The sequence below is a fragment of the Eriocheir sinensis genome, chromosome 48, assembly GCF_024679095.1.
Source record: "Eriocheir sinensis breed Jianghai 21 chromosome 48, ASM2467909v1, whole genome shotgun sequence".
Lineage (NCBI taxonomy): Eukaryota > Metazoa > Arthropoda > Malacostraca > Decapoda > Varunidae > Eriocheir > Eriocheir sinensis.
The window spans coordinates 5,293,384-5,311,829 of NC_066556.1; the positions used below are offsets into that span (position 1 = coordinate 5,293,384).

General features: G+C 47.2%; 1 protein-coding gene across 1 annotated transcript in view; it reads left to right on the forward strand.

The window, feature by feature from the left end:
- Nucleotides 1–17,668, forward strand: part of LOC126981482 (uncharacterized) — a 29,705-nt gene extending 12,037 nt beyond the window's left edge. The window contains exons 2-3 of the mRNA XM_050832563.1: nt 7,305–7,407; nt 16,175–17,668. Coding sequence (XP_050688520.1) covers nt 7,305–7,407; nt 16,175–17,000 — 929 coding nt within the window. The 3' untranslated portion in view covers nt 17,001–17,668. The remainder of the gene's footprint in view (nt 1–7,304; nt 7,408–16,174) is intronic.
- The last annotated feature ends 778 nt before the right edge of the window (nt 17,669–18,446 follow it).

Sequence of the window (18,446 nt, forward strand, 5' to 3'; positions counted from 1 at the left end):
AGAAAGAAAAAGATTGTAGCTGCAAAGGATGAAAAAATAATAAGGGAAAGGTAGGAACGAGAAGGAAAAGAAAGAGTGGAGGGAGGGAGGAAAGAAAGGGATGCACAGTAGGGAAGAGGAAGGATTAAAAAGAAAAAAAATGTAAAGAAAGAAGAAGATATGGGAAAAAAGAAAGGTCTGAGTAGTAGAAGGAAGGGGGAAAGGAAAGAGAAAGAAGAAAGGGAGGGAGTCATAGGTAAGAATAGAAGGTAAATATAGAAGCAGGTGGGTAGCATAGAAGGATAAAGGAAGGAAGAGAATAGGGATAATGACAGGATAAAACAGGGGAGGGGGGAAGGGGGAGAGAGAAACAAAGAGAGAGGGAGGGACAAAGGAAAGGGAAGAGATATAAGCATGTAGCCTGGCGGGGGAGGGGAAGGGTAAGGAAGAGGTAGAAGGTAAAAGAGAGATAATGAAGGGAAGAGGTAAATGGATGCTGCTTGATTGAAGAGAGGAGGAGGGGAAGGGGAAGGGGAGGGACTTAAAAGGTAAAGAGAAAGGGTGAAGAGTTGAAGGGGTATTGCAGGGTAAGGAAGAGGTAAGGAAAGGAGAATAGAGGAAGGGGGATGTGGGGAAGGGATGGAGGAGTGTAGATAGGAAAGGGAGATAGAAGAGATGAACAAGAGAGTAATGATAAAGAGAGGTAAAGGGAAGGGAAAGGGAGAATAAAGTGGAAGGAAAGTACAGTGATGAGGAGATGGGGAGGGGAGGGAGGGATGGAGGAGTGTAGATAGGAAAGGGAGATAAAACAGATGAACAAGAGAGTGATGATAAAGAGAGGTAAAGGGAAGGGAAAGGGAGGATAAAGTGGAAGGGAAGTACAGTGATGAGGAGATGGGGAAGGGAGGGAGGGATGAAGGAGTGTAAATAGGAAAGGGAGATAGAACAGATGAACAAGAGAGTGATAGTAAGGATAGGTCATGGGAAGGGAAATGGGGAATAGGGTGGAAGGCAAAAGTAGCTGCCTATGGTGGTGGTGGAGGTGATGGTGGTGATGGTGGTGATGGTGGTGGTGATGGTGATGGTGTTGAAAGTGGTGATGGTGTTAGTTGTATGGGAAAAGAAATGGGACACGAAGAAATGGAGGAAATGCGTGATGGGAGTTGAAATGGAGTAGAAAAAGAGGATTGTAGAGTATGGTAATGCTGGTGGTGGTGTTGATGATGGTGGTGGTGGTGGTGGTGGTGGTGGTGATGGGATGGGGAAAGAAATGGGACAGGAAGAGGAGAAGGATATGCGTGATGGGAGTTGAAATGGAGTAGAAAAAGAGGATAGTAGAGTATGGTAATGCTGGTGGTGGTGTTGATGATGGTGGTGGTGGTGGTGATGGTGGTGGTGGTGGTGATGGTGGTGGTGGTGGTGGTGGTGGTGGGCGGCGCCAGACCCTTGGATGCAAAACAGCAATATTTCTTCCTATCGCTGACTCCCTTCCCCATATTTCCATCTCTCACTCTTTCTCTCTTTATTTATTTTTATTTTTTCCCGTATTTTGCTTCCTATCTTTCTCTTTTTTTCCCTCTTGTTTGTTGTTGTTGTTGTTGTTATTGTTGTTGTTGTTGTTGTTGTTGTTGTTGTCATTCCTTTCTTCTCTCACTTCCTCTTCCTCTCTCTCTTTCTCTCTCATTCGTTACGCTTTTTCTATTTATCTTTTTCTTCGTCTTTCATCACCTCCACCTTTCTCTTTTTAATTAACCCATCATTCTCTCTCTCTCTCTCTCTCTCTCTCTCTCTCTCTCAATTTATCTCCAGCTATCGTTTACACTTGCCAACATCTGAAAGAGAGAGAGAGAGAGAGAGAGAGAGAGAGAGAGAGAGAGAGAGAGAGAGAGAGAGAGAGAGAGAGAGAGATCACCGCATAGCTCGGAGGGATGTTAGAGGTAGTGGTGATAATGGTGGTGAGTGGTGGTTAGTGGGATACCCTGAGTGATGGTGACAGTGGTGATGATGATGGTGATGATGGTGATGGAGGTGATGATGGTGATGGAGGTGGTGGTGATAGTGCTGGATGGGTGATGTGCGTGCCGCTGTGTGTGTGTGTGTGTGTGTGTGAGAGAGAGAGAGAGAGAGAGAGAGAGAGAGAGAGAGAGAGAGAGAGAGAGAGAATGTAACGACAGATTCATAAATAAAAACAAAAATCCAATCAAAAAAGTGAGGAAAACATGACATCCCATCTCTCTCTCTCTCTCTCTCTCTCTCTCTCTCCGGATGGTCATGTCAGGAGTTTTCTAAGCATCTTTTTTTTTTTTTACGGAAGGGGAGGAGAAAGGGATGGAGAGAGAGAGAGAGAGAGAGAGAGAGAGAGAGAGAGAGAGAGAGAGAGAGAGAGGGGGGGGAGGTGTTTCTTTATATGCAATAACGCAACACTAAGAAAAAGAGGACAGGAAGAGGAGGAGGAGGAGGAAGAAGCGGAGGAGGAGGAGGAAGAGGAGCTGTTTTGAGATAGAGAAGAAGACGACGGAGGGGAGAGAGAGACTGAGTGGAAGAGGAGGAGGAGGAGGATGGGGAAGGTGGAGGAAAGAAAGACGCACACATCCACATGAAAACCATCCACATACGCTTACACATCAACACACACTCATCCACATCCACCTCATCCACTCACACACACCTGTTGCCGCGCCGCCCCCTCCTTCCCCCCCCCCTCCCCCCCTCGCTGATAGATCATCCACAACGTGTAAGTCTTGTAAATCGTTCCGGTTGGGCTGTGGCCGAGCGATAGAGTTGTAAAGTTAACGACAAAGGTAATGGCTGGCCGCGAGAGGGACGTTCTAGCGGGGTTCGGGCGAGGGTACCGGGCCGGGTTTTCTCAGGTCGATTTTTTAAGCCAATTTCCAAGCCTTTTCGGGGCCGCCACAAAGCCCAGACGGATCCGCGGGGCACGAGGGAGGGTGGGTAGGAGTCGGGGCGTGCCGGGGGGCCAGGGCAGGACAGGGAAAAGTGCGGGACAGGGCGTGGAGGCGGCAGGGAGCGCGCCGCCTCGGGCCACCTCCGAAACACGAGTCCGCCTCCCCGCCTCCCTACCTGCCTCCCTCCTGCCGTGTCTACCTGGCCAGCCGCCGCCGTGCCCACTCCGCTGCCCACTCGCCTTGCCCTGCCTCTCCCTGCCTCCTCCTGCCTCTCCTTCACTAGGGGAAGCAGAGGAAGGAGGTGCTGGAGGGGCGGGGTGTGGGGGCGGCGGGGCGGCGGAGGTGGCACTGTCAGGAGGGTTTTTGCAGCGTTGCGGCCGCGGCGTGTGTGTGAGGCCGCCCACGTTGGCCGCCAAGCCGGCATGTGTGTGTGTGTGGCACCAGGGCAGATGCTGAGTACGCCCCGCCGGACACACACACACACACACACACACACACACACATACATCGCCGCTGCGCAGAAACATGCACGCGGCTCTGCAAGGCATGTATGTGTGTGTGTGCGTGCGTGCGTATGTGAGTGCGTTTTTGTCCGGCGTTTCTTCTTTCTTCGCCGTCGCTTCGCACTTTCCCTTCCTCCCACCCACCGCACACACACACACACACACACACACACACACACACTTCCCTTACACCCCCTTACATCACCCCCTCCACACTACCCTCCCAAGAACACACCTCCCCTTCCTCCCCCCTCCCCCTCTCCCCCCAGCACGCCTATTCTCCTACCTGTGGCGGCCGTGATTAATGACTTTATTTACTGTGAAAACTGGAGGCGCGACAGGTAAGGTGACTCGGGACACCTGTAAGAGAGAGAGAGAGAGAGAGAGAGAGAGAGAGAGAGAGAGAGATCAGTAATTACAGTGTTTCGGTCATACGGTGGTGGTGGTGGTGGTGGTGGAGAGAGCGGGCAGGGTTGAAAAGGAAGAAGGGAAGGAGGAACAAGATTAGATCATTGAAGAAAAGGAAAAAGTAACGCATAGATTGGGAGCGAGAAAAAGAAAATAACGTAACAAGCAGGTAGACAGACAGACGTACGGACAACACACCTCCACACACCGCCACTATCACCACCATCACCACCACAACACCGATTATATACTCATTGACATTCCCTCACTCCTTATCTCTCTCTACACTTCTTCATTCCCTCCCTCCGTTCCCTGTTTCCCCTCTCATCCTTTTCCCTCATCCTCCTATTCCCCTTTCTCTCCCGCTCCCCTTTCCTCTCCTCCATTTTACCCCCTCTTCCCATTTTCTCTTATAGTTTCCTTTCTCCCCTCCCTTCCCTCCTCTTACCTTTCATCCTCTTCCCCTCATTTTTATCTTCCCCTCCCTCTTACCCTTCTCTTTTCCTTATAGATTTCTGCCCTTTTCCCCTTGCCCCCTCCCTTCCCTCTTCTTACCCATCATCCCCTTCTTTTAATCCCCTTCTTCCCCTCATAAGTATTTTCCCTTCCCTCTTTTATCATTTCTTTCTATCAGTCATCCTTTCCCCTTCCTCCCTTCGCCTTGCCCACAGTCTACTTCTCTCCCCCTCTTCCCCTCATGTTCCCCTTCCCTTCCGTCTTCCTTTTCTCTCCCTCCTCCTCTCCCTTTCCTTCCCTCTCCTCGCTGTCCACTTCTCTTATTCTCCCTGTTTCCCTAATCTCCCCCTTCCCTTCCTTCTTCCCCTCCCGTCTTCCTCTTTTCTCTCCCTCCCCTTCTTCCCCTCTCCCTCTTATCCACCGTCCATTTCTCCCTGTCCGCCCTTCAGGACCTCACCGGAGCGGCCATCAGAAGCGTGTATGAGACGGCAGTTCCCCTCTTTCTTCCGCTTCTCTTCCCTCTTCCTCTTCTTTCCCTCCCCTTCTTCCCTCCTTCCTCTTGCCCACTGTCCACTTCTTCCTGTCAGCCCTTCAGGACCTCACCGGAGCGGCCGTCAGAGGCATCAAGGGGGCGGCGATTCCCCTATTCACGGCGTGGCGGCGAGGCTCCTCTGTACCAATATAAAGTTATTTGTCCCGCGGCTTGAACGGACGGCTGGGCTGAACACTAATCTTATTCATGGGTTCCTTGCCACGGGGGTCGAGAGTAGAGGTAGTGGGGGTAGAGGGGGTAGAAGAGGCGAGTTCGTGTGTATGTGGTGGGGGGCAGGGAGAGGTGGGGTTGTGTGTGGGGGGTGAGGGGAGAGGAGGGTTGAGATGTAAGTGTGTGTGTGTGTTGGGGGGGTTGTAAATGTTCGTGTGTAGGGGTGGGGGGGGGTTGTGTGTGTGTGTGTGTGTCCGCATTACCAACACACACACACACACACACACACCAATCAACGACAACAACCAAAACGGAAATAAAAAATAAAAAAAACCTCCTGTCACCGTTTGTGCTGGAAGGGAGCGCAACATGGCCTCAACTACACGCCTCCGCCCCTCCCGCGCCCTCGCTCTACACGACTTTCCACTCAGGCTCGTCCCTATGCCGTCCAACTTCCCTATGCAAGAGTTAACCGGTATCGGAACTCTTTCATCTCTTTCACCTGTAAATTTCGGAATATCCTCTTTTGTTTTAGTTTATATTTTCTCATTCCTTCTTTACCGTGTGACTTAAACGCATTGAAGAGAAGATGGGAGTATCGAGGTATTTTTCTAACCAACACTTAACTATTCTTTTTTGGTGTTTTCTGTGCTTATTTTGAAGTGGCGAGAGGCTTCTTTTTTTTTTTGGGGGGGGGGATGAAGGGGGGTTATTTTCCTCTTGTCCTGCTTTCTTTACCGCAAAAAAAAATTGAGAAATAATAAGGAAAAGAGAACAGACCACCACCTTGTATATACGAAAAGAACGGAATATATCTACAAGAAACGACCGACTTATATGCAACAACAACAACAACACCATAAAGAAAATCACCACAGCGCGAAATGGAAACAGCTGATGGAATAGATAATAAGCGTTCACATGATTAAAATTAGTATGCCCTGTAACATTACCAATTCTCCCTCCCTACTTTTTTTTTCTTGGCCTCCCTTTTTCCCTCTGAAGTTCGGCAGCTGGCCATGTGTTCCCCTTCACCCCCCCCACCCCCCCGCCCTCTTCACCCTCTAAAGCTTCCCACGCCTCCCAAGCCCATTAAGCTTAACATTCCAGCCTATTATAAGCTTTGATAACTATTGTACCCTTTCCCCTTGTATATTGTTGTCCTCTTTATTCCTCTGTTTACAATCGATTTTTCTCTTCGTATATTTTTCCTTACACGTTTCTCCCCTTTAAAAATCTGTTCACTCCACATTTTTATTATCCTTCGTTTGTTTGTTCGTTTTTACTATTCATTTGGTCAAACTTATTATGTATCTTGTTTCTTATGTTTAATTATATTTTACCTCTCGCCAAATCTCCTTCTATTTATCTAGTATTAGCTTGTTTACCTTGAGTTGTCTTCTATAAATGCCCAAACAATCTTCTTTTACCTCATAACTTCATCTACAAACTCTGACCACCTCTTCACACCTATCTTCAACTACACACACACACACACACACACACACACACACACACACACACACACACACACACACACACCTTTTTATCACCTGTCTTTTCTAGCGCACCTTTCCCGGCTCCTTGTCACCTGTCCACCTGCAGATTTTTTTTTTTCACCCCTTGCAAGAGCGACGCCACCCACAGCCCCCATCATTTACCTTCTTAACCATCCACCTGCCCCTTCCCTCCTTCACCTGCCCCTTCCTTTATCCCTCCCCTGCCTCTCCCTTCCCTCCTTCACCTGCCCCTTCCTTTACCCTTCCCCTACCTAGCTTACCCTTCCCTCCTTCACCTCCCCTTTCCTTTACTCCTCCCCTGCCTGCCCCTTCCCTCCTTCACCTCCCCCTTCCTTTACTCCTCCCCTGCCTGCCCCTTCCCTCCTTCACCTGCCCCTTCCTTTACTCTTCCCCTGCCTGCCCCTTCCCTCCTTCACCTGCTCCTTCCTTTACCCTTCCCCTACCTACCTACCTGCCCCTTCCCCTTTCCCCTACCCCCTTAACACTTGGTAATTCCCTCCCCATCTCCCCTTCCTTTTGCAGCAGACCACTATCATACCCACCTGTCCGTTCCCTTCTATTCCCTTCCCTTCTCTTACCTTCACTAAACTGCACTTCCATTCCCTTCTTTTCCCCTTATCTTCTATTTTCTTCTCTTATCTTCTCTTCCCTTTCCTTCCCATACCTTCCTCCCATTCTGCCACATGTTCCAGGCCCACTCCACCACCTGCCTACTTCCTCCCCCTTCCCTTCCTCCTGACCTTCTCTCCCTTCCCTTCGAAACACCTGTCAGCCCCCTTCCCCTCAGCACCTCTCAGACACCCCTCCTGACCCCTCCCTTGTGTTGCAGGCCCCCTCATCGACGACACGTGGTTCCTGGTGATCATCTCGTCCTGTGTTGCCGCCACGCTCCTTGGCATCATCCTCGCCATCGCCTTCCTCAAGTACAGAGAGTGAGTATCTAGCGCAGAGGTTCTTAAACATTTTACTACCTCTAGGAACAGGACCTTACTTCCACGTCCCCTTTTAATAATATACAGATAAATTTCCCTCCCAGGTTTGTTAATAATGGTAGGCCTAACAACAATAAAAATAAACTAAAATTAATAACAGGGATAATTTTCCATTTTTTTCATAAACTCAGTATTAGCCCACTCTCATTTTAAGATAATAACAAATACTCCAACAACAGATATTCAAACTCTTTTCCTTCAGTGTTGTTGCCCCCCCCCGGGAAATTAATAACACCCCCCAGTTGAAGAATCACTGGTCTAGCGGTTGTTGTTTTACTGTTGTTATTACTGTTATCGTTGTTGTTATTCTCACTAATGTTGTTGTTGGAGAAGAGAGTGAACGCTTTATCATTACTTATTATCTATTATTATTATTATTATTATTATTATTATTATTATTATTATTATTATTATTATTATTGTGGGTGAAAGTTATGATAAAAAGTGATTGCGAGGGTGCGGCGGCGTCGATGTCACATTCATATCATCACAATCTTCCTCCTCCTCCTCCTCCTCCTCCTCCTCCTCCTCTCCAACCCCCAAGAGAAGCAGTGACTGATAGCTTTGTTAGGCCAATAAATTTATCTTAACTAACTCGCTGACGAATCTTCGCTGAGTCTCGATTGGTGTTGCGTTTATCCTTTGTTTTGTTCTTTGTTTTGTTCTTTATTTTGTTTTCTGTTTCGTTCTTTGTTTTAGTTTGGTTTGTTTTGTCCTTTGTTTTGTATCACGTGACGACCATCAGACAACACAGGTAACACACGGCCATCCTGACACACCTGTATCCACCTTTCCGCCCACCTGAGTCACCTTGATACACCCTTTTTCTGAACACCTGAACCTCCCTGATATGCCTGTATACACTTTTGTGGACACCTGGGCTTAATTAACACACCTTTATACAGTCTGGCACACACCTGAGTTACTTTTTCGCACCGTAACGAACACCTGAGTTTCCCAGATATACCTTTTATGCCTCCACACTCCTGACCGTTTTGAGATACCTGTATATATACCTTTTCACACCTGTGCTTCATTTCCACCTTAATAATGCACCCAAGCTACCTCCATACTCTCTATATAGCTCTTCATAAACACCTAAGCCACCTCAATACACCTGATTATACACATTTATGCTCACCTGAGATTCCTGATACACCTTTTTCACACCTGTGCTTGATTTTCACCTTCATATACTTTTGCATCCATCTGATCTAACTCTACACCTCTATACAGCTTTTCACAAACACCTAAGATACCTCAATACACCTTATTATACACCTCTATGCCCACCTGAGCTTATTATTATACACACCTTTACGTTCTGAACTTAATTGAAACATTTTTATACACCTTTACAAACCTGGATTTTCTAAAGACACATTTATATACACCTTGACACACCTGACCTTTTAATTAATACACCTTGATATATATCTTTGAGCTACCTGTCATATACCTTTCTGTACACCTGAGCCTAATTAAAACACCTTGATAAACACCACTGATTTACGCGCCATACCACCTTTATTTATACCTGACGTTAATTAATATACCTCTTCACCCACCTAAACTACCTGTATACACCTTTCCATACACCTGAACTTAATTACTACACCTCAACATAAACCTTTGAGTTACCTGTCATACACTCCTCTGCACCTTTCTATTACCTGACCTTAATCAATATACCTTTTCACCCATCTAAGTTACCTGTCATACCCTTCTCTCCACCTTTCTATTACCTGACCTTAATCAATATACCTTTTCACCCATCTAAGTTACCTGTCATACCCTTCTCTCCACCTTTCTATTACCTGACCTTAATCAATATACCTTTTCAACCATCTAAGTTTCCTGTCATACACCTTCCCGTTACACCTGAGCCTAATTAATACACCTTGATACGCACCTGTGATACACCTGAGCTTAATTATCAATACACTTTTTTACCCACCTGAGCTACCTGTCATACAAATATCTTCACCTTTCTATATACCTGACTTTAATAAATACACCTTTGAGCTACCTGTGATACACTTTTCCTACACCTGAGCCTAATTAATACACCTCTTGGCCCACCTGAGCTACCTGTAATACACCTTTATACCTGAGCGCCTTAAGGAGGGGAGTGGATCACGTTCATTAGCCGGTCTTAATTGCGTGCGGTGTGTGTGTTCGTCATCGTCATCAGCGCGTGCACAATCGCCCTCCAAAACGTCAGCCGCAAACGTTTAATCTTTAACGCAATAATAATTTACCTGTTGCATCAAGGAGTCATTTTTTTTATTTTTTCTGCCCACGTCTATAATTTTGGTACCCTTGATGCTTATTAGGAAGAGTCTCGTTTTCTTTTTTCTTTTTTTTTAGTGTGTGTTTAGCCCACTATCGCTCTCCTGGCTGAAGTGTGTGGGTACTGTTATTATTATTATTATTATTATTATTATTATTATTATTATTATTATTATTATTATTATTATTATTATTATTATTATTATTATTATCATCATCTTTTCTATTATTATTATCGTCATCATCCTTTTCCTCCTCCTCACCGATTCTTTTTTTCCAGTTGTATAACTATTATATTTTTTTTACCTGTCAGAAAGTCACCTTAATTGCAGGTATATATTGAGTTTGATTTATTATCGCGTTAAACTGTATAACACAAGTGCGTCAGTTCACCTTTTATTTACGAATTTACTGCAGTGGGGACGAAAAAATAAAACAACACACACACACACACACACACACACACACACACACACACACACACACACACACACACACACACAGGCACATTCCTCCCCCACCCGCCGCCACTCATACAACCTGACACTCCACATCATTAAGAATAGGGAGAAAAAAAGGGAACGAACGCCAAACAAAAACAAAAATAATAATAAGGAAAGAAAAAAAAACCTACGCAATTATGAAACCCAAATCAGGAGCGTAAACAGTAAACACCCACATATCTTACGCTTTCCCTCGGTGTTTTTTTGTTTTTTTTTACGTATATGCGTATCTTGTGGGGTCAACTGAGGTGGTGGTGGTGGTGAGGGAGATATGGGGGTGGTGATGGTGGTGGTGATGGTGGTGGATAGGGGAATAGGAGGAGGAGGAAGGAAAGGAGAGCTTGAAGGAGAAGGAAAAGGAGGAGGAGGAGGAAGAGAAAATGGTCAAAGGAAAATTAAGTAACGTAAAGGGGGAAGTGATGATGATGGTGGTGGTGATGGTGATGATGCTAGTGGTGATGGGTGTGGTGATGAAGATGATAGTGATGGTGATGGAGAAAGAAAGAGAGCAATGATGGGGGTCGTGGTAATGGTGATGATGGGAGAGTGGAAGAAGAGAGCAGTGATGATAATAGTGAAGGGTGTGGTGATGGTGTTGGAAAAGAAAACGGAGCAGTGATGATGATGGGGGAGGAAAAACGAGAGAAGTGATGATGGAAGGCAGTGATGGTGGTGGTGATGGGGAAAGGAAATCAAAGTAGCATATAGTATTAATAATAGTGAAGGGTGTGATGGTGATGACGGTAAAGGAGAGAGAGAGGAGTGATGGAAGGCCCTGGTGATAATGATGGGAATGGTGTGAAGAAGGAAAGGAAATCAAGAGTATGTGAAGATGGTGACGTGATGGTGATGATGAAGGAAAGAAAACAATACTAAAGGTCTCAGTGATGGTGACGGAAGAGGAAAAAAAAAGGGCAGGGATGATGATGATAGGAGAAGCAAATCAAGGAAGTATATAGTGATGACAGTGAAAGATGTGGTGATGAGGGGAAGAAAAGGGAACAATAATGAAGGTCTCAGTGGTGGTGAAGGAAGAGGAAAAAAAGGAGGGCAGTGATGATGGCAGGCGATGATGATGATAGGAGAAGCAAATCAAGGGAGTATAATATAGTGATGACAGTGAAAGGTGTGGTGATGGAGAGGAAGGAAAGGGAATAATGAGCAAGGTCGCGGTGGTGGTGATGGGGCATGAAGGAGAGCAGTGATGATTGTGGTGGTGGAAATGGAGGTGACGGGACGAGGGGGAGGAAGAGGGGGAGACAGAGAGGGCGAGGGGGGAGGCAAAGCATTCCATTCTCCATCAGTGGGCGATTGACGGACTGCCTCTAGCGTGTCGTCGCGATAGTGATCTGAACACGACCCTGACGACGACGCTTCATTAGTCTCGAGCTTGATAAGAGGTGGTGTTGGGCCTCCGCGGTCTGGGGGGGGGAGGAGGAGGAGGAGGAGGGGGGGGAGGTGAGGAGGAGCAGCAGGAAGGGAAGGCGTGTGGAGGTTATTGGAGGTAGAGAATAGGTTTAATAGTACAGGTGTGAAAGGAGAGAGAGAGAGAAAAGAGGAAGGTGGAGGAGGTGGAGGAGGAGGAAGCACGGGCGAAAGGGGTGGGAGGTGAGAATGAGGAGCAGGAAGGAAAGGTGTGCTGAGGTTATTGGAGGTAGAGAACAGGTATAATAGTACAGGTGTGAAAGGAGAGAGATTAAGAGTTAAGGTGAAGGTGCATAAGAGTGTTACAGGTATTACAGGTAAGAAAGAGAAGGGGGACAGGTGTTAAAGGGAGAAAGAGAGTCAGAGAAAAGGTGAGGATGTACTAAAGGGTATTAAACGCAGAGAAGAGGAACAAACGGGTGTGAAGGGAGAAAGAGAAAGGATGGAGGAATTAAGAAAGAATAAAAGACAGATGGAAAGAGAGGGAGAGAACAGGATGGAGGGATGAAAAGAAGCACAAAAGATGAATGGAAAAAGAGGAAGAGAAAGTAAAGAAATTAAAAGATGAGTTTAAAGAGACGAAAAACAGGAAGGAAGACGGGAATTAGAGAGAGAAAAGTGGAATGTGGAGGGAAAGTGGAGCAGGCGGAGCAGAACTGAAGACAGGAAAGAGGAAAAAGAAAATGATGAAGGTTAAGCTCGGAGAAAGAAGATGAGGAAGGAGGTGAACGAGTCTGCAGAGGAAGAAGGAGGAGGAGGAGGAGGAGGAGGAGGAGGAGGAGGAGGAGGAGGGGTAAATGGTAAGAGAGCTTGAGAGAGGAAGAAGAGGAAGGAGGGCGGCTGCGGGAGGGATGGGGATGAGAAGGGAGAAGGAGGAACCAGACTGGGGGCAGGGAGAGGAAGGACCGAGGGAGGGCCAAGGGGGGTGGAGAGGGGGGGAAGGGAAGAAGGAGAGATAAGACCTGCTCCTTAATTAACCACCGCCGCCCGGCACAGGTATAATGAGGTAAGTAATGGCGAGGAGCGGAGGAGGTTCGTGACAGATTCAACGCTGGCAGCCTCCTCCTCCTCCTCCTCTTCTTCCTCCTCCTCCTCCTCCCTCGATCCATTAAGGGCGTTTTATCATAGGGGCGAGGAAGGACGGAGTTGCTTTTTCAATATTTACGGTTTGGTTGTGTTTGCTTATTTGATTCACTCACTTTTATTGATTTTTTTTTTTTTTTTACATGGATGGGTTGGGTGTGATAGTTTTGTGGGTATTTCGTCACTTATTGTTTGTTCTGGGTCGGAGGGATGATTTTTAATTTACTTATTTGCTTATTATATTCATTCCCTTATACTATTTTTTTTACGATAAGTGTTGGATATTATGATTTTTTTTTTTTTTTTTTTTTTTTAGTATTCTTGCGCTTATGATATTTCTTTGTTTTGGATCAGGCAGATGGTTCTTATATAGTTTTCTTTATCATATTCATTCATTTTTTTATTATATTCATTCCCCTTATACTCTTTTATCGTGAGAGGGATGAGTATTATAACTGTCTGAGTATTAGTTCACTTATGATTATTTTTGTTTCTGGGTCTGGGAGTTGGTTCTTACTGTCTTATCAATAACTCGCTTTTATGATCGTGTGTCTATTATTTAAAGTATATTCTTGTGTAAAAATTGATCTCATACTCTCATTAACTTCGTCTTTCTACAAAATCATGAAAACAAATCGATTTTAACACGAGTATATGCTTGCGAGTTTGTTTGTTTTTATTATGTCGAGAATTAAAGATAGTGTGTTTTTATTTTGGGGGTGAGAAAGGGGGCAGGAGAAGGCTGGTAATACAGATTCATTCGGAGGGGGACGGCGAGGCTCTACTTATACATATTACTCCTATTATACCTGTTTCCTCCACGTCCAGGTATAGGGATTCATTTTCAAGAGAACGTAATACACATCTTTAAACTTAACATCATAACACGGCGCACACGGTCAAGGAGATGCATATATGTAAACTCATGAACATCTTTTGAACATCCTAACGGGTTTCAGGGACAATGATGGGAGTAAAGAGCAAAGACTCGCTCCCAAACAGGCACTGAATAAGGACGGCGCACCGCAGACAGGCGATAACAGTGACTCATGACCAATTAGGAAACACGAACTAACGCTTGACAGGAAAAAAAGTAAAACAAATAAAGTAAAATAATAGAGGGAATATTTTAAACTCGCTCGATCTGAACTAACTCTCAAGATAATAACAAACGGGAATTTCCTAACTCGCTTAATAGTACAATAATGAAACAAAGAAAATAAAGTAAAACAAGGAAAAAATTTAAGCTCACCCGATACATACAAAAAAAAATAACACCTAAACACCATTTAAACTAGCACGAAGTAACTGAAACTGACTGAAAAAATGATAAAAACAAATAAAATAAAGTAAAACAACGAAACATCTTTAAACTCACAAATTTAAAAAGACTGAACCACTTTATAATGCATCAGCCACCCTCCCTCCCCGACCATCCTTAACGCTTAACACCCGCCCTCGTCAGTCGTATATTAAACCTTTAACTTTCCCTCCTGTTCAACACATCAGATAATCCGCGCAAAACAGGATTCGCTGCATAATATTAAAAAGACATGCGGCGAGAGGTGTGTAAATGTGTGTTGTTGGTCTGTGTGTGTGTGTGTGTGTGTGTGTGTGTGTGTGTGAGAGAGAGAGAGAGAGAGAGAGAGAGAGAGAGAGAGAGAGAGAGAGAGAGAGAGAGAGAGAGAGAGAGAGAGAGCAACATATTAATTAAGTATCCCCCAACCAGGCACTGTTTGATGACGAATATTTAATGGAAGGCCAATTATTGAGACTTCGATGTTGCAAAAAAAGAAAAATAATAATCAAAATAAAGACAAATTGATACATATGATTAATGGGCAATTGAGACTTCTGGATATTGAACAACAACAACAACACTAATAATAATAATAATAAACGCAGAACGATTTATATATTTCACAAGCATTCCAAGCCTTCATGTGTTAAATAAAGAAAAAAGTGAGATGTCAGCAGCCGCGCCGCTGACAGAGACGCATCGAGCAATCTCTCTCCTCGAGGTGTCATAAGCTGTCCCCGCCCCCAAGGACTTGTTAGTGTTTGCAGCGATCAAAACTTTCGGACGCAGGAGAGGGCAAAAAATAAACTGGCTATCATACGTAAGAGAGCCCGGTGAATAAACTGCCTATCATTCACAGAGAGCGCAAAGGTAAAGTGGTGAGCTGTTTTGCCTGTGAAAGACGCGGATCCAGCAATTCCTCCTCAGGGGCGCCATAAGCTGCCCTCGCCACCAAGGACTTGTTAGTGTTCCTCGCCTAAGCACTGATATATCATTCCTCGCTGTATTACACACATTTGACTTTAAAAAGCGTATTTCACTGGAGGCTCATAAACGCGGATTAAAAGCATGGTAAGGAAAATGTTTGTTCGTGCCCAAGAAAAGAAATGTAAAGGACAGGCATTCACGTAACTTCCACCCCCGTCGCAGTGGGCTGGGTTGGGTTAGAATTATGCAACTAAAAATTTAATATAACTTAACTTTACTCCATGACACCCTCACCCCTCTATACTTCCTTCGGGGGCGAATACCCGTGAGTTATTAACTAAGTGTACGCCAGCACTGACGGAAATGGCTGGAACATCTTTTGGTCTAGGGAGGGTCTTGTGTTCCCAGCCAGCTAGCCGCGCCTCCGAAGGTTGAGCCTCCGCGTGGCGTGCCCATCGGCGGCGTACCACGAGACGGATAAACTAATGCCCGCTAAAATCACCTGCACTGGTGGCTCGTCTGATAACATTCAAGTTCAGACACGGCCGCTTTGCTTTCAGGGATAATGAGGCAAAACTCGGATATCATTGCTGTTTTATCTTTTTTGACATGGTTTAATATATGTGTGAATCAGTTTGGTTTGGTTTAGATCTCCAGCCAAACTCTGACGCTAAGGCCGGAGCCACAGACGCAGAACGAACTTAGGGTCAAAGCTAATTTTAGTAACCTTCTTCCCTTTTTTCTCACGTTTATCTTGATCTTCATATATTTGAGCAATGGATTTTTGGCTAATGTGCAAATACAGAGCCATTACTTATAACTGTGCTGCACGAGGGACCCAGGAATGGGGGAAGCCGGGCAGTGAAGGATGAGTTATGTGACAGCCGCCGCGACCCTCCTTGGACTAACATACCCTTCAGAAATGCATTATTGACCCCAGGAATTCTGATAATACTTTTTGCCTGTGGCCCATAACACAAGAATGAGTCTGAGCACTCTTTGAGATGCCCATCATACGAGACTCAATTGATCCCCCACCCTGACATTACCTTCCCATTAACCCGCCCATTGGCACGAAGGGCGCGCCCCGCCGGATGTGTGGGTCAGACCATCAGGAGTAGCTTTCTTTGCCGCGTCCTTACACACACATGTGTCTGACGATGTTCTTTGTCCTCAGAGGAAAGCTGAAGCCGCTGAGTGACGTGGCGCTGGCCAAGAAGGAGAAGGCGCTGGGCCTGGAGCGGTGCGAGGCGGTACTGTACCCCGCGCCGGCCATCACGCCCCTGCCCGTACCCCAAATGGACGGCCGAGGGTCGCGGGCGCTGTGGGCGGGCATCAAGCCGCTGGAGGGCAACCACTACACCGTTGACCACTGCCAGCCTGTGGAGCAAAAGCCCGTGCGCCTCGACCTGCTGCCCCACCACGACAACACTTACGACTACGCCGACTACAGCAGCGTCAACTACGTCAGCCCCGGCTACGCCACCCTCACCCCGCGCCTCGACCACAGCCCGCGCCCCGCCCCCGCCGCCAGCTTCGAGAACGTCGGCTACGTGGGCGGGGACGAGGCGGGTGAGGGTGGGCGTGTGGGTCCCGATGGGTGCGTGGTGACTGCCCCGCGCGCCGCCCGCCTGCTGGGCTCGCCTCGCCTGGTGACGGGTGATCCCGATCAGCACCACTACGAGATGGTGACGCCCTCGCCGCGCCGCCACAAGTCCCTGGAGAGGGGCGGCGGCCGCCACCCGCCAGTCATCAGTGGCCCCACCAGTCTGGGCGCCGCCCGCCTGCCGCCCCTCAACGGCCGCCCGTCCCCGCGCTACAACCTCACCGCCCTGGCCACCGGCGCCCACACCCTCACGCCCAAAGTGGAGAACTGTTCGCGAGCGGAGCGGCGCCACGCCCATGTCTCGCTGGACCGTGCAGGAAGCACCAGCACCTCCCTCGCCCCGGCCTCGCCCACCGACCACATCTACGCCTCGCCCATCACCTCCCCCGTCATCTAGGGCGGCGGGGCACCCCCCCCACAACACTGCTAGTCCAGCGGGGCGCGCCGGCCCCGGCGGTGGGCGCCGCCCTCCGCCCGGAGGTGGCACTGCCTCACAACACACTGAGTCCATAATACCAAAGTCTAGGTTTAAGGACACTATAATTCTCGAGTCTTAATTATAAGGTAGTGGCAGTGTGGCGATGTGGCGAGGCCGCCCCGGCGGAGGCCACAGAGTTTATTAGTGATCTCATTAGTCGCCAGCGTCCAGCCCTGCGTGGCTGGCGGCGAGTCTATAGTCATTAAGTACTATTACGTGGGACCTCCCGTGGGTCATTGTTGTTGTCATCTTCACCTCTGTCCTCGCGCTGCTTCATGAAGACGGGAAACCGTCTGCTGCTCCATTGATCTTCACCACTTCTGCCGTGCCATAATAGCTTCACACACACACACACACACACACACACACACACACACACACACACACACACGGGCAGCGGGGCGCCTGCTCCTCGCCCTTCCGATCCAAGTTCTCACTCGCATCATTCCATGTATAACAATATATTTATTGCCACGTATATATGTAACAGAGCTTTACGTGTGTGTATATAAGATGTATGTGTGTATTCATCTTTTCTTTACAAATATTTGTGCAATTTTATCTTTAAATAGATGTCTCGGAAATCACCATTGAGTTTTATTCATTTATTCCTCCCGCCGTGAAAGGCGCTTTGTCGCGAGGGAGCCGCGGCGGATAATGTGCAGTATATCACGGGCGCCTCCCTCGTCGCCACCTGCAGGAGGAGGCGTTTGTCCCCCTCACAGCGCAGGGCGGGGCTGGACAGCAGAATGGTCATTATTTTCCCATTGTGCCCGGCGACAGTATCACCGCCGCGCCGCCTCCCCCAGACACGTCTTTATATCCGCCCAATGCAGGCAGTGTTCGGCTCTTTACGACCTGCATAATTAGTTTTTATTATCCTTTTTTTTTTTTTTACTATTGAAGGCGGCGATACTTGTTTACATTCTCTCTCTCTCTCTCTCTCTCTCTCTCTCTCTCTCTCTCTCTCTCTCTCTCTCTCTCTCTCTCTCTCTCTCTCTCTCTCTCTCTCTCTCTCTCTCCCACACACGGGCAATCAGGTAATATAATCTCGAGGCTGTAACAACACTAATGAAAGATGGGGCTTAAGCTCGGCCCGTCCCTGATAGTGCCATGCTAAACAAGTATAATGCGCCCCTCTCCCCGGTGACCTCCTACATTTACAGTAACGAGTGGCCCATACTTGTCTCCCCTAAGATTTATTATGCTAATCATCCGTACGACCTTGGGCGGGTGGGCAGACCAGCCGCTAGATGTCGCACCTCGTCGGGGAGGCGCTAAGGGGAGCTACGCCTTACTTGTTTTTTCACCCAGTCCCTCTCTCCGTTTTCTTTGTCTTATTCAAATGAAAAAACAATGAGAAAA